Consider the following 20239-nt stretch of genomic DNA (forward strand, 5'->3'; position numbering starts at 1 on the left):
CATGAATGAGGTGGGAGCTCACAGACATGGGGTGGCTTCAGGGTTGGTCATGGAAGGGGAAAGGGGACTGGGATGGGGGCCGAGTGTTTTGATATGGGGAGAAAAACCAAGCAACTCACCACAGCAGAAAACTCACAGCCACACTGGATATTCAAATACTAAATACCACGGTTTTCCCATGTTTTGAGGAACAAACTGAGACTTACATATATTTCATAATGTTTCACTTTGGCTCTTAAAGACACAGAATCACCATTTTTGTTATTAGAACAAATAACATACTTTAATCAATGTACTGACGATCAGAGTTACGCCACTGAGAAAAAGGAAACCTGGTGGCCAGGGATTAAGAACGGAGAGGCAGACATGAGAATCTGAAGCACAGTGGGACCTCCCTCACAGGCAGAAAGAACCAATGAAGGGCAAGAACACAAAGGTGCCACGCAATTCTGAATAAAGTTTATTCACAAAGGTGCCACGCAATTCTGAATAAAGTTTATTAAATAATATGTACATCAAAGTAGTAATTCAACATGTCTATCAAATCAATCCACTGCAATAAAGAAAAATAAATGAACAAAAAAAAATCTGTGTCTGCATAGTACATGCACTTGGTGTGGAATTTAAATGCAATACCTTAATAGGTTACATATGTCAGTTATCTTTTTCTCTGAGTATAATCTTTTTTTTTGGTAGTAACCTATTCCAGCAATAGGATTTAATACTACTGCAGATAAATAGAACTGCAAAAAGAAAACTGTAAATGATATTATAGTTGTCTTCTCTTCCCCAAAGAACAACCGTATATGTTAACAATTTCCAATGACTATTTTTGTGCTAAAAGTCTGCAGGTGAATTATTTGAAATTCCTTCATTTAAATAAAAGTGGGGGGAAAAAACCCTTCATGACTTCCTTATTTTACTCCATTTCTGCTCGAGTTTTAAAAATTATTTTCTATACAAGGTAGGTACATGGGCTACACAAAGTTAAATATACATTACATATTTACAGTCCCACTTCTCAAACGTGATGTTTTTTTCTTCTACCAATTCCAGAGAGACTGCAAAAGCTAAGTAGTTTGGGGCGTGCCTTTACCTGGAAGCATGGCTGATATATCAAAACATGTTGTGAGGCATGCTGCCAGTTAGTTGCGCTTGCTGTTAATAAACCTGTATAAACATTTCAGCATAAAAATAGGTACTTTATATTACTAAATGTCTGAAGACAAAGGAGTAATTGGAAATCTCTGCTCTTTTTATTTTTTTTTCATACGTAGGAAGCTGGAAAGATTTTATTAAAGATGGGCATACCTGGATTTTGGAAGATACTCTGTGTGAGGCTGGCATTGGATGCAAATGTGGCTTTTACAAAATGGTTTTATTTTCTAGCTGTATTTAAAGGGGTGTTTGAAATTGCCTAATTAATCAAAAAGCACCCCCTCGGGAAGTTTAGATACAATTGCACTATTCATGATTGGCATCTAGGAGAGAGCAAGGACTGCATTCCAAGTGGGTAAAAATGCACATATGCATTTATTTATTATTGATTTTTCTGCTACACTCCCTCTGAGAGGGGCAGAGAGAAACAGAAAGCGGCGATATTGGCCAGTGAGGCAGGCTTCCAAAGCAACAGGTCATAGAGTCACCAGCTCTTTTCTGCCCAGGAAGCTTCTACCCTTCAGTTCCACACCCTTTCCCCTTGGGACTAAGGGCTCTGCTCTGTCAGCTAAAAGTTATGTCTCCTGGAAGAGGCAACACATTCCTCCTATCCGTCTTTGATTTTTCAGTGTGGACCAATCAGTGACAAATTCTTTCCTGGGAGCTTCCTTGGAGAACTGTGGCTGACGGGTAGGTGAGGGAAGCAAGTGGGATCCTATACTGTCTGGGACAGCAATCGAGGCAGTCACTAAAAACAAATGTTGCCAACTTGTAGACTCCAGACTTCAGGATAGTGGTTCGCGTGATTCTGAACTATATGCAGAGAGCCAGGGGTTCCAGTATATACCTCTATCACCTACAATTCCTGGTATTCGTGACCTTGTACATGTATTTGTGGGTAGAATAAAAGGCTGAGACTCTGGGAAAAAAAAATCCAAGTATTCCCAGACATAAACTACCCTCAGACAAAGGTTCTCCCAGCATCCTCATTGTTCAGAAGTGAGCTGAGGGAGATGAGAACCTGACAATGCTTTCTAAGGTGCCCCCCTCCCCCAGGAGAAACTCATCCCTTCTCACACCCTCTGCACGTATCACAGTCTCTCTAGATTGGGCTCCTTTTCCTATGTCATCCATGCAGCTGAACCCCTGGCAAGCTCAGCTCTGGGAACAGGCCATACCTATCTTTGTGTCAATTGGGGATCTAACAGAGAATCACAGTGGTGCTCAACGCCTAGGTGTCACAGCGGATAGACTCCTGATTGCCATCAGGAGGAGCAGAATTGCTGCTTCATACCCAAGACAGTGTATAATCCCTCAGCTCTGAATGGAGGCCTCACCATGTGCACCAAAACTCCCTGGCTCAGGGTGGTGGGCAGGAGGGGACAAGGGTCAGGTAAGGCAACAATCCCAGTGGTCTCTGTACTCCTCCACAGGCAATACTGGGGTCCCCCCAGGTCTGAGAGTGCCTTACCATGGTGCCTCAGCAGCCAGCTTGCATCTACCCATGCTAAGAGAACTGCTAGAGGCCAGTCTGGACTCTATGGGCTCAGCCATATCAATCAAGCCCACGCTAAGCCAGAGAAAAAAGGCACATCCAACCCTGCCCAGCCAGGGATAGTGACCAGGAAAGGATATACTTCGAGTGACTTCCAGAGCCCCAAGGTGACTGGCTTAGTCCGTGGAAACACAAATGTAACCTATCTGCCTGGCCACCTGCTCCCAAGCTCAGGACAAACATGGCATGCTTTTCTGTCTGAATATCAGAGCAGTCAAGAGCAATGTCACCCAGCAGGCTGAATGCCAGGGTGCTCGGTCTGCTTCCATTTCTTTACCCGGACCTCATCAAGTCATGGTGCTGAAGGAAAACCTCAGCAACTCAGACCGACCTCTAGCAGCACTGGCGGTCTGCTGGCTATGGGACAGCCAGGGATAGAGGCAGGGGTGGTCAGTAACGCTCAGACTTGGGGCCTGCGGAACACGCTGGGGATTGACCTATCTGGCCCCAGGGGGGCCCTTTGAAATTCAAGTGGGTAAAGACTGTACACCTTTTTGGCTAATGCTGCTCACAGGACACTACTCCAGATCAGATTACCCAAGCCGTTGGGGCTGGAGCAGCTTCCAGAAGCAGCCACATAAATACCAATTTCCTCAGCACACAGTTAAGCCCTGACACACAGTGGGTTTTAAACACACTTCTTTGTTCCTCTTTTTGAATTCTTTACCAACTGCATTAATTTTCCTACTGACTCAATATTTAAATAAAGAGACCAGTCCATGAATGATGCTTCATCCTCTGAGAAAAATAATCTCTGTGATTTTCAGTCTTCTTATAGATATAAAGGTTTTACATAGTTGCCCGGAAAAGTACCGAACTGCCTCGTCCTTCTCGAAGTGCCTGTAAGAAACATAACAAGCAAACAAAAACAGACACAAAATGAGAAGACACACCGAGTTCAGGGAGAATGTTGGAGATTCTGCACGGTCCCTTGTTAACAATCCCACACCGCAGTTTCCATAGCTACATCATCTGGGCTACAAAATGATGGGGGGTGGGGAGGCAGGGCAAGCAAGATACACTTTTCAGATGGAGGGACCTGGAGTTTAAGTACTACTTCTCAGGTCCCTGAGCTTAACCGCTGCTGGAGGCAGAATCTTCTGGCGACCAGCCCCAATGTTCTTCCCAACACTGTCCTCACTGATTAGAAATGCTGGGCGGCTAAATCTGCACTCGGCTACTTCTGAAAATAGCTAAGGTGTGCAAGGAAGATACTCATCCCAAAGTATTTCCTTCAACCAGGACGCCAGCCTTCATGGGAGAGAGAACTGGTGTCCCTTCCCTAAGGATTGGAAATGGAAAAACCTTATGCCCTTTATTATTTGAGCTGGTTGCTTCTGTTCAAGTTATTAAAAGCCTAGAGTGAACAGAAGGGCCGTAGGAACATCCACACATGTGCTTGAACTTCATGGTGGAGACCTAGTCTTAACCAAATGTTTCTTGTGTTGTTTCTGAAGAGCTTTAAAAATACAATCTGTGAATGTTAAGCATATACACAATAGAAATAGAAATTGAACCCAGTTAAGAGCAATGATGAACTTGACAGCTGCTGTCTGTGTCACAGACACTGGCCTACCTGGGCTTTCGGTCCTACTCAGTAACATTCCTGCTGCCTTGAGAATGAGCGGCCCCGCATTCCTGCAGGGGCTGAGCGATTGTGTTGTGTGCCAAGACTGCTTTTCACATGTCCCATCATCCCCAGTCCCTCCTGCATTAAACCACTAGGAAGGAAAGCATGGTGGGGCTCTTACCAACAAACCACCCATCGTCACATTTTTCCATGACATCAACGATATCTCCATCTCGGAGCTCCAACTCATCATCGTTCTGTGGCACATAGCTATACAATGCTTGGTAGCTACATCTACAAACCAGAGAAAGGACCAGTGAGTGGCTCAGTTGCTGACAGGATTTAACGACCATTCATAAATCCCGGTACCGTGAACCCAACCTTTACATAATGTTCCCCGTCCGATGATGAAAACATTTTACTGATTACTTCTCTAACAGTTTAGCATTTGAAGGAATGCATTAAATCAATTAAGACTGACAAGGGTGGGGGATTCTTGAATATCACTAATGATTAATCATTAACCTTATTCAGTTTTCTTCCATTGCGATGGCAGACCTTTATTGTCTGCATCCCTCTATTCACTTTATTGCCTTTAAAGTCAACCACACCCTTTTTAATAATAGGATAGGTAAATTATTAAGAATAATTGGCAGTTAATTTAGTCCCAGGAGTTTAAATTCTAGTCATATACATTAGAGAACAAAAGGTAACTGTAAAAAGAGGTAATAGACATAGACAGGTGGGAAAATGTATTAAAAAGTAGATTTCCAGCCAGGTGGAATGGCTCATGTTTGTGATCAGAGCATGTAGGAGTCTGGGGCAAGAAGACTGTCATTGAGCCCAAGGACACTCTGTGCTACATACTGAGCTTCTGGCCTACAGAGTAAGACTTTGCCTTAAAAACAAAAACAAAACAATACTCATTATTGGTAATAATATAGCACATTCCCACTGTCTCCCTGTTTAACAAAACCTTCTTGAGTGTTACAAAGTGTGGGGCTCCTTTTCTGAAGACCCAGAAAGCTTTCTGCTTATGCTCCACCCCAATGATAGTTGGAGATAAGGCTTTTATTGACTTGCTCTTTGGCCTGGGGCATCTGGTTTGCACTGCTCTGTGTTTAACAGTGAAGCTGTTGTGAAATTGACATCAGCTTCAGCATCAAGGGAGAGCTTTGTTTTCATTCATTCCCTTACCAAAGGCTTTCAGAGCCTCCTCCACTACGCACCAATGCCACAATTCAGAATATTCGTTATTTTTAAACACCACAGCAGCACCAGAATTTTGTAAAGGAGCCATTTGCAGTAAAGGCAGTGAATTCCAATGTGGAGTGAGGGGGACTAGAAACAATGCGTGGCGTTGGCTTCCAGAACCAAGAGGCTTGTGCTGAGTGCCACACATAGGACACTTGTTTTCACTACTTTTCCCAGTGTGTTGTGACTTTGGTGGAAAGACCTGGCTGACAGAGGGAAGGTCTCTAGTGAGACATTAAGAGATGGAGACAGATTTCAAGGTGGTAAGTGAATACCTTTTTCTCACATTTCTGTATTTATTTCCTACCTAACTTGGATTCCTACAGCTAGGTGCCTAATACATATCCTCACTAACATCTTAAACTGCCTGTCCCCTTAATTTCCACCACGGCTGCTTTGCTAGTCCATGTTCTGGACAATAACTCTGCTTGTCTGTAGACAAATGGTGGAGATAGACTGGAGAAAATCTATACCCGCGTGGCCTTGGTCCCACTCAGCTCTAATATCCCCAGAAGCTTAGAATCTCTCCAGTTGAGTTCCTCTGCTGGTTCTGGTACCCCACTCTCAACACAGTGCTTCCTATTCTTGTCCCCACTTTCCAAAATGGCCACTTGCTGTGACAAGACCTTAATCTTCCTCCCGGCCGGACCGGAGTCTGCAGAGACAGACTGTCTGTCTCTCCTTGCTGTCCTGTCTTTGTTACTGTGGGCAAGTACCCTTTCTCCTGGCCACGCTGAACCCTCTTCTTCTACTTACAGCTTCTTACCTGTACCTTTCAATTTGGTCACCCCCTTCTTTGGCACTACTATGCCTAAGACCCTGCCTGTGTCCTGTGTCTCTGGATCTATAGTCCCCCACCCCACCCCACCCTACCCCCGTGCATCATCAAACTTTCCTCTTCAGCCCTTTCTAATGGAACATTCCCTATTGTTATAGTCACCAGTCATCTTCCAAGCTGCCAGAGAGACTGGTGATCCTTTCTCATTTTCTGCACCTGGTCTCTCACAGGGAGGCAGCATGGCTGGCCAGATGCTCTGGGCTCTGCTCCATCCAAGTGAGCATTCCTAGACCTGTACCTGTTCCTGCTGCTCTTTCTTACTCTCCTTCACTTCCGATTACTCTTTACCCTGTCTCTCTGTTGATAATCTTACATATTTCTATGGTTACAAAAAGCTCACTCTGTTCTAGCTAAGACCACCATGACTGACTTCATAGCTCCTAACCAACATCCTTGTCCCTTGTTTCTGAATCCCATCCTTCATCGTTGCCAGAGTCATCTCCCTAGAACAGACATGATCAATATGAGCCTCACTTTAGAAACGTTCAGCGGCTTTCCGGTGTCTGCAGAATAAAATCCAAACCTAGTTCAGCTCCAGTCTAGAATCTGGTCTCACCCTAACATCTTAACTTTCACCTTCATCCTCACCTCCATGAATCTGCCAGTCACACAAGCCTTCTTCAGGCTCTCCAAACACTACCCACTCCATACCTTCTTCGCAAAGCCTGGTTCAAACCACTTTTCTTCTTGTATGAATGCAATTTTCTCTTATGTGTACAAGCTATTAGGGCATATCCAATAAATTTTTTGAATGAATAAGTAAATCAACATCGTTCATTCATTTCAGCTCAGAAGTAACTGTCCCTTTCCCTCTGTTCTCCATAGCATTGATATTGAAACTAGTTAGCACAATTCTCATTTCCCCTTGTATGGCCATTAATTCTTTACCCATCTCTCTCTCTCAGGAGCCCATGACCTCTTTTAGTTATCTACCACCTGTCTTCATTGGCTGGCAGGAAATATGGCCTTCCCTAGAAATCCCCAGAGGCGGGAAGCAATTAGCTCATTCCCCCCAAACAGCTGTGACGTAGGCAGCCCATCATTTTCCAAAGTGGAGAGTACAACGTAGGAACCAAAGTTCTCAGACTGTACTTACAAATCCTGGGAGGTCTGACTCCTGTCTGGGGTGACTCTCCGCTGCTGGGCTTGAGGTTGCTGAGAAACGATTAAAGATGATTTACTGTCAGAGGGGAGTACCTTGTGATGGAAGTCAAGGGGATGAGAGACAGTGCTGCAGTAATGAACAGATTTCTCGGCAATGTTTATGATCTCATTGCAAACCGCTTCCTGTGAGGTGGCCCCACGATATCCAGAAACCCCCATAAAACAGTCAATGTGGGGACAAAAAAAAAAAAGAGAGAGGAAGAGATGTAACATTCCAGACGAAGCACGTAAGTCCAGGGAGAAAACAGAGTTGAAGATCCAGGTTAAAAAAAACAACAACAACAGAGATTCCAGTAGTGGAGTGCAGGAGGGATCCAGGTAAGCATGGAAAGACAGGTAAGATACAGAGGAATTTGACACTTAGTATGACTGTTTTTAAGAAGCAGCAGCATAAAAGTCTGTAATTAGTGAGTAACTGTTACAGCTGGAATAATCTCAGGCTAGAAATACGTGAATGAATACCCCAGTCATGCACTGGCACATTACTTAATCCCACCTGCAGGCAGAGTGGAACTGACTCTAAATTCCTCTGCTCTCTTGGAGGTGTAGAGGGTGGCCAAATCCCTGGCCCTACTACATCAGCCGTGGACTCTTGAAAACCACAGCGGGATGTTTACCAGGCGTTACTCTGGTCTACACGCTGCAGTCATAAGGGTTCTCTTTAGGAAAGCCACAGTCTTATTCAACAGGCATCTTACCACATAGTTCTTTTCAGATTCTGTGAGATCAGGTCCTGCGCTCAATGAATGATGAGAAGGCGGCTGTGATCACCAAGCAAATCATAAGGGAGACATTTTAGCAGATGTCACATTGGAAAGGATTCAAAATAAAAGCGTGAGCAAATACACATACCACACCACCACATTCAGATGACACCAGATATCTGCGGCCCGTGGCCACTGAGTTTCCATGACAACATGGCAGATGCACAGGAGAAAATGCAAATGTACAGAGTTAGAAGCAAGCATCCAGCAATGAAATGGGGAATGGGAAACGTGGCCGCAGTGAGGTGAGAAGGACAACACAGGGCCCTCAGACTGGCAGGAGAGACACAGAGGAGGACTGCCTTTAGGAACAGACCTCCTAGCTTCCCGCCCCTCCCCGTACCATTTTGAACCCTTTGATCTGCTATGTCAAAGGTGGTTGCAGGTTTCTGTTGATGGGGAGCCAATGGTGGAACCATCAGGACCCACACTGGGGCATTCACAAAGACTACACCACTACTGAGATATTCCTGGGTAATAGATAAAGTCTCAAAAAAGACCATAGGCCTCGGAAGAATGTGCACATGACATAGTCTGGTGAGGTATGAAATGAGTTTCCAGCTTGCTTCTAGACACAGAGCAACGTGTCCTGAGAGCGACATAGCAACAAACCGTCACTCATCACCAGCCCAGGCTACACATGTTGACATGGAATTGGGGCCATGCAGACCTTCCTTTTAAGCTGGGCTCGCACGAGGAGGTCAAGCTGCTGTTGGAAGACAGTTTGGAATCACTTTCTCCAGGAGGATTCAATTCCAAACTTGAACCTTCACACCACCACCTGCCACCTATCCTTCCTTATCAGGTGTGCTAACGGACATAATCACCAGTGGTTACATTCCCAAACCAGGAGACAGGCAGGGTGTGCGGGCCATACTGTTCTCCTGAAAGAGCACGCTCGGAGGGGAGTAGTACCAGGCATCAGTACCACAGCTGGTGAGAAGTGAACTGCTGAGCACCACATCACTTCTCTTGCTCACCTCCACTGTAGATGTCCTCACCCTGTAGAGTGCCCAGCAGAACAACAGCTGCACCAGGCATCACTTTCCTGCACTTGGGGTTTTTTGTTTGTTTTAGTGGCTTTTTTTTTTATTTTTATTTTTATTTATTTTTATTTTTATGTATATAGGTGCTTTGCATGCGTGTATGTCTGTGTACCATGTACATTCGATGGCTGCGGCAGCCAGAAAAGGTCATCAGATTTCCTTGGAATCAGAGTTAGAGGCAGTTGTTAGCCGTGATGTGGGTGCTGGGAATTGGGCCAAGGTTCCCTGGAAGAGCAGTCAGTGTTCTTAACTGCTGAGTCAGCTCTCCAGCCCCCATGCTTGTTTTGAGAAGCCCCTTCAAGTTCTCTAAAACCCTTCCTGGCCTCAACCACTCGAACCCACCTCCTTGGCCTCCAACCTGGCAGCAGAGAAGGGGAAGACAAAACTGAGGGCCCTTCATGCTGCTCCTTGGATGTCTTGGGAGCCACTGGCCTTTGCCAGGGGCTGGAGCTGGCTTCGAGCTTTACCCACCATGTGCCCTGCCTCTGGGCCAAGGCTTCCATGAAACAGAGGAGAACATTTTCAAGCACTTGCTCTGTGGACTTCAGAACAACGATGTGAACTCTGGACACCTTGTGTGGGGGATACTGATAGATCGTGACTTGATTCTAAAGCAAGTGCTGTCCCAACAGCAGAAATGGCTGTCTGAGAGATGGTGGCGTCATCTCCATCAGGTAGTTAAGGTGCTGACAAGCACTGTCTCTAAAATCCTGCTGGATGTTGGTATTACCCAGGACCCTACTGAAGCACAGACTCTGACTCTGCTATCTGGGCTGTGCCAGACACTGGCCACTGCTAGCTGCTGGTACTGATGCTTCTGGTTCTCAGCCTGATTTTGGAAAGCAAGTTTGCAGGGGGCCTCGAGAGAGATTCTCTGGCCTCAGTGTGCCAAGACTGGTCTGGGTCACACCTCATGAAAAACAAAAGTTCTCATTAAAAACAAAAAGTCCAACTCCAGTTAGTGGCCTGATGATCTCAGGTCAGATGTAGACAACTCTTAGGATGGTGTCCGCAGCTTATGAAAGCACCTAGCATCTTTCAAACAGCTCAGTGCCAAAGCTGTGGCTGGAGTCAATCACCTGGCAAACAGTGTGCTGTTCCAAAGAGGATCTGGGAACTGAATGCGAATGGAGATGCCATTGTATAAACACCCAAAGGTCCAATGGCCCACACCTCACTTCTTACTTTGACTAACTTCTGACTAGGACAGAAGAGGGAATGTTAAGACCCAGTGAAGAATGGGGCCTTGCACAAGGTAGCAAAGGCTGTGAACCCAAGAGCTGGGCCCTTTTGTGACTCTCACAGGACACCTCCCCTCAGTCAGGCTGAGATGGCTGACATTATGTTACCAACACTCAAATTCTAAAAATGCACGTTCTGACTTCTCTTCCTGAATTCTTTACTCTAGGTATGCAAAAGGCAAACCCTCCTGTAAGTGGTCTGGTGCACCATAAAAGACAGCATCTGATACAGACCCGAGGAACCACAGTACTAGAGGGCTATCAGGGGTTCTGTTAGCAGCCCCTCTTGTCTCTAGCCATACCCAAAGCAGAGGATAGTAGCCATCATCCCAGCTTTTAACATCTGCAGAGTACAGACAACCCCATTCCTGAGAGGTAGGGGGGATGAGGTTCCCCACTTAGTGTTGGATAAATGAAGGAAGTAGTCAAGGTAAACATCATCTGATTTGGTTTCTCCCTGTTTAGATTTAATGAAGCATCTCACACAGCTGGAATGTAAACCTGTGGTGTGCGGAAGGAGCTCCCATGTAGCTGGAAACCACTGATACCCATGACTTGCATCAGCCCTTCACTTGGAAGGCTGTTTCCCCTCGGAGGATTTTTTCCCTCCAGGCACACGGTCTTAACTTTTCCTGTTCCACTTTCCACTTTCTAACACTTGTCGGCTTCGCAGTTCCTCCTCAGCCTGTGCTGTCTGTGAGGCACTAATAGCCACAAGTGGCTGTGAGCACAGGAGACACAGTATGAGGTAAAGTGTGCTATGAGTGAAAAAATAGACCCTGGCTTCCAAAAGCCTGGTTCAAAATAAAGAATGTAAAACGGCTCATTAGATAACTTTTGAATATATTGGGTTAAATGGTATATGTTATTAAAATTAACTCACTCTGTTTTACTATGGCTGCTAGGAAATTTTAAACTGTGTATGAACCTCACATCCCCTTTCACCTGGCAGTGCCCTCCTTCAGTGCTTCTGAGTCTGCCCTTCCTTAAGCCTAAGAGTAGATGCATGTTCTCATCAGGACCCAGCTGGTGCTAAGAATAAAGAGAGTATTAGCTCATGCTACGTACATCTTGGATTCTGTAGACACATTCCTGCTTTCCATGTGCTTGGAAAAACAGCAACCAGTCCAACATAGAAGGTGTGTGCGTACACACACTCAAGCACGCACACACTGCATGCCCTTCACCTCCCCACCAACTGTAAGCAGGAACTAGTTACTGATCCAGAAACTGCTTTCTCTGGACTCACACAAGCTGCTTCCGAGCGAGGGTGCTCTTTCCACTGTCCCCAAGAATGCTGTGTGTGTGTGTGTCCTTGCTCTGCTTCCGTTGTCTGTCTTCAGCTTGGAGTCTGTTGGAAACCTGACCTTAGCTTCCCTGGAGCTGTTAATCCCCTCTGGACCCAGAAAGCACCTGGTTGCTCCTGCAGTTACTAAGCATCCTGTTCCAGGTCTGGGGGTGTGCCAAAGGCTAAAGTCCAAAATAAGCTACACACAAGCCAGAGCAGCCTGGAGGGGTAGATGGGAGAGATACCCAGCCCCTGTGTGGCCCAGCCGGGTCCCCACATGAACATCAGGAACCCGCTGTTCTGTGGATAGGCCACCAGACCCGAGTCTCGGAGATGGCAATGCTCTAGCTATGTCATGCCCTGCGCCTCCTCAGATTCCACCTCACGTTATGGCCACCTGCACTGGCCTCCTAATGGGACAAAGAACAACCTGAGCTCTGACACTGACCATCTTCTGAGCAAAGATTTCAAATTCCAAAATAAACAGTAGGGCTGTGCATGGTTCATAATGTTGTTTTTGGCCCTGGCTCTATGATTGGGGTGAGCGCATCTTATGAATTAGTAATTAGGAATGGGTACACTGACATGGCTAGGAAGAGGTAGCCCCTCTACTTATTAGAACACAACCTCTAGACATAGACGGAGAGCTCACTTCTGTAAACGTGGGAGATGAGGTGCTGCCCAAGGCCAGTGACACAAAACTGACTGTTCACAGAACATGGCAACTCAGCCAGCGGAGTGGGGAGGCCTGGATGAGGCAGGCTCCTGAGTTTCTGCTTCAGGAAACCTCCAGAGAACCAGCAAAGAGGCTTCTGGCTCCATGGAGTTCTCCAACAACACCCAACGAGAAAAAGATGGCAATTTCAATATAAAGCGAGTTACTGACAATCACTTGGGCTCCTCCTCACTGCTTAGACTTACTCTCCTTGAGACAAACTATGGGACAACACATTGACTTCACTGTCACTCGAATCTGTTTCTAATGCTCAGCAACACTTGGTGTTCTCATGGCAAACTTAGTCTACCTTCCCTGTCGTATTAGGGGAGATGGCAGGGGTATGGCTCAGGTGTGAAAAACTAGAAGACATTCCCGGGTAACTCATGCTTTTTTTTTCACAACAAAAGAGAATAAAGAGAGGCATTAATGTGCCAAGTACAAATCCCATGTGTTCTATTTTTTTTTTAAAAGATTACATTGGTTGAGGGGACTGCACGAACCATGGTGTGCATGTGAAAGAGGGCAACTGTTGGGAGCCAGTTCTCTCCTCCCACCACATGGTCCTGGGGATCGAACTTGGATCACCAGGCTTGGTGGCACATGCCTTTATTACCCACTAAGGCATCTTGTTGGCCCCCAGATTTCTAACTTCTTAATTGATACAACCCAAACAAATGAGTTTCCCATCCCTGACCTTTGCCTCCCACCCCTAGTGGCCACCTTCTTCTGCTGGGTGGAAAGGCATCTTTTGTCTTCTTCCTGCTTCCTCAGCATCACACAAGAGTCACTGCCTGAGCTGAGTCCCAGTTACATGGTCTGTGGTAAGTGTGCTATCTCCAGTCTATCTGGCCATCTGTTTCCTGGACTCTAAGTTCTGCACATCCACCCCCTACTCCTCAGTCCTTTAGGTGCCTTGCCAGAGGGCGACTTCACAACCAGTAAGCCAGTCAATGCAGGGAAGTGCTGGGGAAAGGTCACCTTTCCCGTGCTCCACTGCTGGCACCTGGATTTCACAGATGCACCCCATTTCTTTGGGTAACACAGTAGGGGTGGACACTGCGGCTTCTAGTCTTGGTGAGAGAACACTTGCAGGTTATTTTGTAAGAACAGTGTCCAGTGTCTCCTTTTCTCATAAAACATTAATGCTCGCTGGGTGTGCTTAGAGACTTCCCTTCTGAATGAGTCAAAGGAAAGCATTTCCCACCTTTGAACATCTTAATATTTCTCTCTGTGTGTGATCTTAATGTTTCTAACTTCCCTTTTGATCTTACAAGTACATCTCATGTTTCCCGTTCATTTCTGAGTTCCATTCTCCAGCCAGTCCTCTGCCTTTGTTCTTAGCTTTCTGGGAACTGACTTAGTTCCCACATGGTTACCATAGCACATCTTTCCGTCTTCAGCTAAGTTGCTCTTTTCCTCTCTGTGATCCTCCTGCCTCTACTTCCTGACTTCTGGGATCACAGGGATTCGGGGTTTAACACAGAAATTCGATGAGGTTTCTCACAAATGTCAAGCACTGTTATACACAAATCCAGATTCCACTCAGCAAACTGCTTCTCCCTTGGGGAGAGGCAGTAAATACTCGGTGGTGCTAATGATCAAGATTTCCCACATGATCTCTACCTTTACTTTCTAGATTGGTTGTTCTACAAGGTATTAGCCAAAATTAGACCAAACAGAAGCCAAGAACATGCCAGTCAATCGTGACCTCCTGGGTGTTTTGTGTGTACCTATGTGTGCTTTTGTCCAGTCAATGAAGTTGTCACTCAAAAACCAGTAAAAGCAAAGTGTTTGTTTTTCAGTGGTGAAGCTCTGCAGATCTATGGTAAAGTCCACAGTTAATATTTTATATGTTCTTTCTCATTCCAACTGAAATTCCATGGGATCCTCACCCCATCACAGAATGCCACAGCTGAAAGGAAGTTCAGTTCCCACGTCTGCATCTTTTTGTTTATGGACAAGGAAGTTTGCCGGGAAGGAGATGTGACTCATCCACAGACACTCCGCTGACTGATGGCAGAGCCAGAACCAGAACCTGGAGACCAGTGTTCTTCCCTGCTTCCCCTGGAGACCCTGGCACTGATTTATCCTTTCTAAAAACACAAGCAGCCGGCCCAAAGTGAGAACATTCTGACAGTAGAAATGGCCGAGATGTCAAAGTGTCTTCTGCAAGAGTTCACACATCCAGACAGTTGGGGTGGGGGCAGGTGACCCTGGGGAAGGAGAGCAGCAGAGCAGGGACCTGGCCAAGGAACACAAGGAAGATGGCTTCTGTGATGTTAAGGGGTATGGTGAATGCTGGAGGCACAGGCAGGCATAGGCCAAGCTATGTTCCCAGGCTCCCTGGCAAGTTCCCATTGCTCTATTGATCTGTAGGTACATCCAAAGCTTACTGAATCCAGGAACATACCCTTCTTCATATACACTTTGTACTTCCCACCTCAGGGCCTTTAGTTATCAATCACCATCCCACTGTATTGATGGGAAAACTCTCTATTCTTTAAAACCCACAACAAATGCTACTTGCAATCACCTTCCTCCTCCTACGCTCATTATGTCTTCCCATCTTGAACTTCCAGGACAGACTGTCTGTGTTTCTCTCTTCTACACTGTAAGTACTTGTGAATAGGGCTGTCACTATCATATCCACAGTCACTATCATAAACTCTTCTAGTTCTGCTCAGGTATTTTTTTCACCTTTTCTTTCATTTGATGAATATTTACTGAGCACATTCCATATATCAGGTGTCATGGTCCCTGCTGTAGGGCCTTAATGCTCTACAGGGACCCAGGCCTGCACAGGAACAAATGCATTTGAGCAGAGGTATGCTCACAGAGGTCAGGCTCAGAGCTCTTTAGCCAGCAGTGCAGAGATTGGAGAGGTAGCTAGGAAAGGCTTCCTAGGAAAAGTAGCATCTACAGGAAGCTGTGAAGGACAAACAGGAACATATCCAGGCACAAACGCTGGGGAGACTTTGGAAGATGAGGCTGCCTTGTCTAAATGGCCATTTTACTAGGGAGCCTTCCAAGCCTGGGAGGAAAGACTTTCCTGAGAGGTACAGGAAGTCTGCAGTGATGTCCAAGCCTTTTGGCTCCATGGCACTTAGCACACTGCTGGATACTAGATATGTAGAAGGAGTAAATGACCACAACATCTTGGACAGCCTTTTCACTTAATGTTCTGTTTACTGGTCAGATGTTCAACCAAGTCCCGCAGTCCAACAAAAGTACAAACGGAACTTGGGGAAGAGCGGCTGGCAAGTTTCTTGATACTGGAATGCATTTACCCAAACAAGGGACACAGCCTGAGGTCATGTCCTGACAGGGCCACTAGAGATCAGATGATGAAGGAAGTCTTTTCCATCTTTAGCTTGCCTGTTAGCCAAACAGGCCCCAAGAGGACCGAGCCCTTAATGAAGGACCCATCCCCACAGCTTCCTTGGGTGAAGTGAGAAGCTGAAAAGCATGGGTGGATACAACCGCCCTTCCAGACAGACACCACTCATTCTCAAAAGGAGCCAACCAGACCATGGCTCCCACATATCCACAGGGAAAGGGCTTGTGCCAGGAAAGCAGGAGGAAGGGAGGAACAGGAAGTGATACACCTGGTGTCCAGAGACTCGCCAGGAAAGGAGAGCCAATCCTCAACAAGCCTGGCCTTCCAATCAGCCCAGTCTCTGGTGTTGCCAGCTAGTCCGCTCTGTCCTTGGTCGGAAGCAGGAAGTGTGCGCCCTGAACCTCACTGGTGCTTCAGTTCTGTGCGTACTTCCTGTACACACTGACTCCTGGAACGGACTGCAGCGATGACTCACCCTGCCAGTCAGGAGGGCTCCAGGCACCTTAGGTTGATCTGTGAGCCGCTCCTTTGTCAGACATTTCATTCTTTTCAACCAGCAACTCCACGACCTCTTCCAGTGAACTATTTCTTTTTTCCCTCTTAATCAGACAGACACTTTTCTTCAGAGTGCACAGTTCAGGAGCACCTGCCCCAGAGCCCCATGCTGAGAGATGGGACAACCATGTACAGCAGCCACAGCAGGAAGCCCTTGTCTAACAGAGACTGACCATGTGCCAAGTACCCTACTGATAGCCACTATTTTATTCATCACCACAACAGCCCTTCGAGGGAGCGATGGACTGTCTGCTTCTACCCCTACTTTATACATGAGCAACTACGGTGGGCAGATGGGGGTGGGGGTGGGGGGTGGAGTAAGGATGTAGTGCTTGCTAACTTTCTGTTATCTAAGCCCAATTCCACATAAACTACCGCACACTTGATGACCCTCGGTGATCTCCACACCAGACACACTGGCAATGTGGATCTCCGACCTGATATGTCTCATGCCTCTGTGTTCCTTTTCTCAGCCTGGTGACATAACTATGTCTGCCACTGTCACTGGATATGGGCTCCTCAAGAAAGGGATTTAACAACCTCTGGACCCTACCCATAGACCATATAAATCAAGCAGCACACCCTGAGTTATACTCAAAAAGCAAACAGAGCTTCAAGGGCAAACAGGTCTGAAGGTCTGAGGGAGGAGCACTGTGGGTACTATATATAACAGATGATAAACAGCTTCAAGACAACTTCAGGAAAGCACTTGATTCTACTGAGGTTCTATAATGTCCCTGGTCCTAGAAGCAGTTTGAGAACACCTAAGATGGCAGTTCTATCTTCTTCTTATAAAGTGCTTGTGCTTAACACCTGCATGTATTATTTCAAAGAATTTTCTGGACCATGCTAGGAGGGAGGTTATCTTCATTTCAAATGTCAGAAACTGAGTCTCTAAGAGGGTGAACAATTTCCATAACAGCAGTTCAATGGAGTTGGTACTCAAATTTGGTTACTATGGAAATGTTGCCCAAAGTCCTTGACTTTTTGGGTACTAAATGACACAGGCAAAATTGAATAAAGATCTGTCTAGTTATCAAATTAATGTCCCTTCAAAACACCCAGGTCTACCTTGGTTTATACACTGCAATCTTTGTAGTTCGCTTAGAAGAACCATCATTCAAAACCTACGATGCCTATTCAGTGACCCTTGACCACATCAGTGCCACATCAGAAGCCCCTCCATCCTGCATCCTCCCATCTCTGAAGAACCAAAACATCTTTGCTCACTGTAAACATGGCCCTTTAGGCCCACACAAACACAAAACAAGACAAAGACCCGACAAAACTGAGCGCCATGAGTTATGGAAACAGTGCATCTCACAAGAAAGCCACACCACATCACACCAAAGCCTGGTGTTCTCAGCTGCGTTAGTCAAAGCAAATCAAGGACGACATCTAGGACGTGAATGGGACACAAGGGAGGCGTTCCTGCTCATGGGCTTCTGTACCAGGGTAGCAGGTGTCAGTAGACATCTGCTTTCGAATCATCTCAAGAGGGCAGGCTATGTTTCCCTGAACTATCCCCAGTCAACACCCTAGTCCACAGCTCCTCCATTCCCTCTTGGCCACCCCTTTGTTTCCAAGGCAAGCAAACACATCTCACAGGCACCCACTTGGCCTCAGTTAATGGACCAGGGGTGAGATATTTGGTATGTTCCACCATGCCAAGCAAGAGGCCAAGGCACCACCGGTCATGCTTCAGGCCTACCTGGCTTACACCACTCTGAGCAGCCTTTCTGTCAGCCTCGATACCTCTGTGAAGCTCTGGTGGCCCAGCCTCCCATCCTGGGAAAGGGCTACCCAGAGGCTTGAAGGACTGGCTGTGATCAGGAGTGTGGAACTCTGAGAGTCTCTGCTCAGAACTCAGGCACCTGACCACGTCTGAAGGTTTCAAGCAGCTCTTCTTAGAGATCTTGGGTCCACCAGGGCATCTCTCACCTGCCTCGCTCTCTGCTTTCCTCTCATAAGGTCCATCTTCTCGCCAGGGCTGTCTCTTGCTCTGGCTGCTAAAGGCACCACTAAGCTCTGAGATGACCCTATCAGAGTTCCCAAGTGGTGGCTGAGAGAAGCCATCTTGGTGGATGTGAATACCACCGTCTCCATTGACGTGAAGAGGAGCCTGGGCACTGGGTGCCAGGGAGTAGGCTTTGTGGGGTGGAGGCAGGGCCAGCGGGGAAGCCGCTGACCGACCTGAATAGGGGAGGCTGAGTGGCAGGGAGGGGCGGGCCCTCGCTGACAAGGCCAAGGGGTCCGTGTCATAGACAGAAGCCTCAGGCAGAGGAGGCAAGGGTGGTGTCACGGCCAGAGAACGCCTGCCTGGGACCCCAACAGTCAGCGAGATCCACTCGGAGGTGATGGCGTGCATCTCAGGGGACAGGGCTCGGCGGGGGTGGGGTAGAGATGAAGGGGCTGGCATGATGAGCTTGCTGTGACTAGTACACTTGAAAAGAAAAGGAGAGAGAAGAAAACAAAAGAAAGAAGCAAAGATCAAAGCGTCAGCAAAAAGGAGAGAGGAGGAGGATCACCACGAGGGCCATAAAGGAGAATGAAATAGAGAGGATGAGCAGGACACCCTGGTGTCCCAAACAGAAACCATCTGGGGAGGCTGGCAGAGAAACCTCCTAGTGGCTGAGTGCAAACAGGAGTGTGTGTGTGCAAGCAGGAGTGTGTGCAAGCGGGGTGGAGACAGGAGAGGCAAGAGGCAGGGAGATGGGAGAGGCTCTCCCATCGGAGAGTTGTGGGCTGTGCTGGCCTGCTTTGCAGAGTCCCATTTCAGAGGAAAACACTTGGAAGTGCCCCACCCCAGCCAACTACGCCATCTCTGCAGCCACAGCCCTGACCCAGAACGGCAGGGTTAGGGGGACAGCCTCTGCCCAGGCCCTTTCTTCAGCTCTGCAGAGTTCTCCAGATAGAAGCATGAATTGTGTGGTCATTTTGTATTACAATTACTCTTGGCCACCGTCGCGTGAAAATTCCCCGTGCTCTTAGGGAGCAGAACGGCCATTCGAGTCTCAGACCTTCTCATGGGAGAAGGCAGAAGGTTTTCCCCGCTGTTCAGGAAAGCCCGTCTAAGGCTTTGTGCCAAGGGCTCTCTGCTGTGTCAGTGACCAGCATGGGGAGGGAAGGAAATGATAGAGCACGAGAGACAAGAGGCCCCATGTCAGCGCCACTGAGTCCCACAGTCTATAACCATCCTCCTCCAATTTCATTCCACAAGATGCCATCCTACCATATTGCTCTTCAATTCAGAGTTCTCGTTTTTTTTTTCTTGGCTTTGGGAAAGTGGGCATCATTTAGAATAACATTTTAAACAGTTATGCTCACAATCAATGTTCAGAAACACGAACATGTTACTGTACTTATAAACTACTCCCCTTTAATCGGGGAGAGACTGCCACACTCTACGTTTCTTTTCTAACTTGGGTCCAGCGAATGCTTGCAAAAGCACTCTGAATCTGGTCCACATGGCTACGGATGAGAACACGAAATTATCTCCCAACCACTGTCATCTGTAAGCCAATCTTGACGGACAACATTGCAAAGAGAAACATGCTGGGCCATACAGCGGTGGCCTCCACCCCACCAACTTCACAGGGATGCACAAAATGATAGTGTCACATGTTTTTCTGTTTGTGTTTCCCCCTCTCACCTCATCCCCACAGTAATTACCTTAAACTCTTCCTTCTCTTTCAGATGTTTAGGGTGCTAGGGAAATGCCATAGGTAGGCATGAAAATAACCCCCAGACT

At 46.9% G+C, this 20239-nt stretch overlaps 1 protein-coding gene across 50 annotated transcripts in view; it reads right to left on the reverse strand.

The window, feature by feature from the left end:
- Window positions 1-437: 437 nt before the first annotated feature.
- The window catches only part of Sorbs1 (sorbin and SH3 domain containing 1), a 238680-nt gene continuing 218878 nt past the window's right edge, over window positions 438-20239 (reverse strand). For 30 of the 50 annotated variants that reach the window (XM_076563033.1, XM_076563034.1, XM_076563042.1 and 27 more), the window contains 5 exons: window positions 18200-18931; window positions 8238-8300; window positions 7472-7662; window positions 4465-4577; window positions 438-3553 (listed from right to left, as the gene is read on the reverse strand). In XM_076563033.1, coding sequence (XP_076419148.1) covers window positions 3486-3553; window positions 4465-4577; window positions 7472-7662; window positions 8238-8300; window positions 18200-18931 — 1167 coding nt within the window. In that variant the 3' untranslated portion in view covers window positions 438-3485. The remainder of the gene's footprint in view (window positions 3554-4464; window positions 4578-7471; window positions 7663-8237; window positions 8301-18199; window positions 18932-20239) is intronic. The other 20 variants (XM_076563072.1, XM_076563061.1, XM_076563066.1 and 17 more) reach the window with 5 other exon arrangements.

This window comes from Peromyscus maniculatus, chromosome 1, assembly GCF_049852395.1.
Source record: "Peromyscus maniculatus bairdii isolate BWxNUB_F1_BW_parent chromosome 1, HU_Pman_BW_mat_3.1, whole genome shotgun sequence".
NCBI classification, from domain to species: domain Eukaryota; kingdom Metazoa; phylum Chordata; class Mammalia; order Rodentia; family Cricetidae; genus Peromyscus; species Peromyscus maniculatus.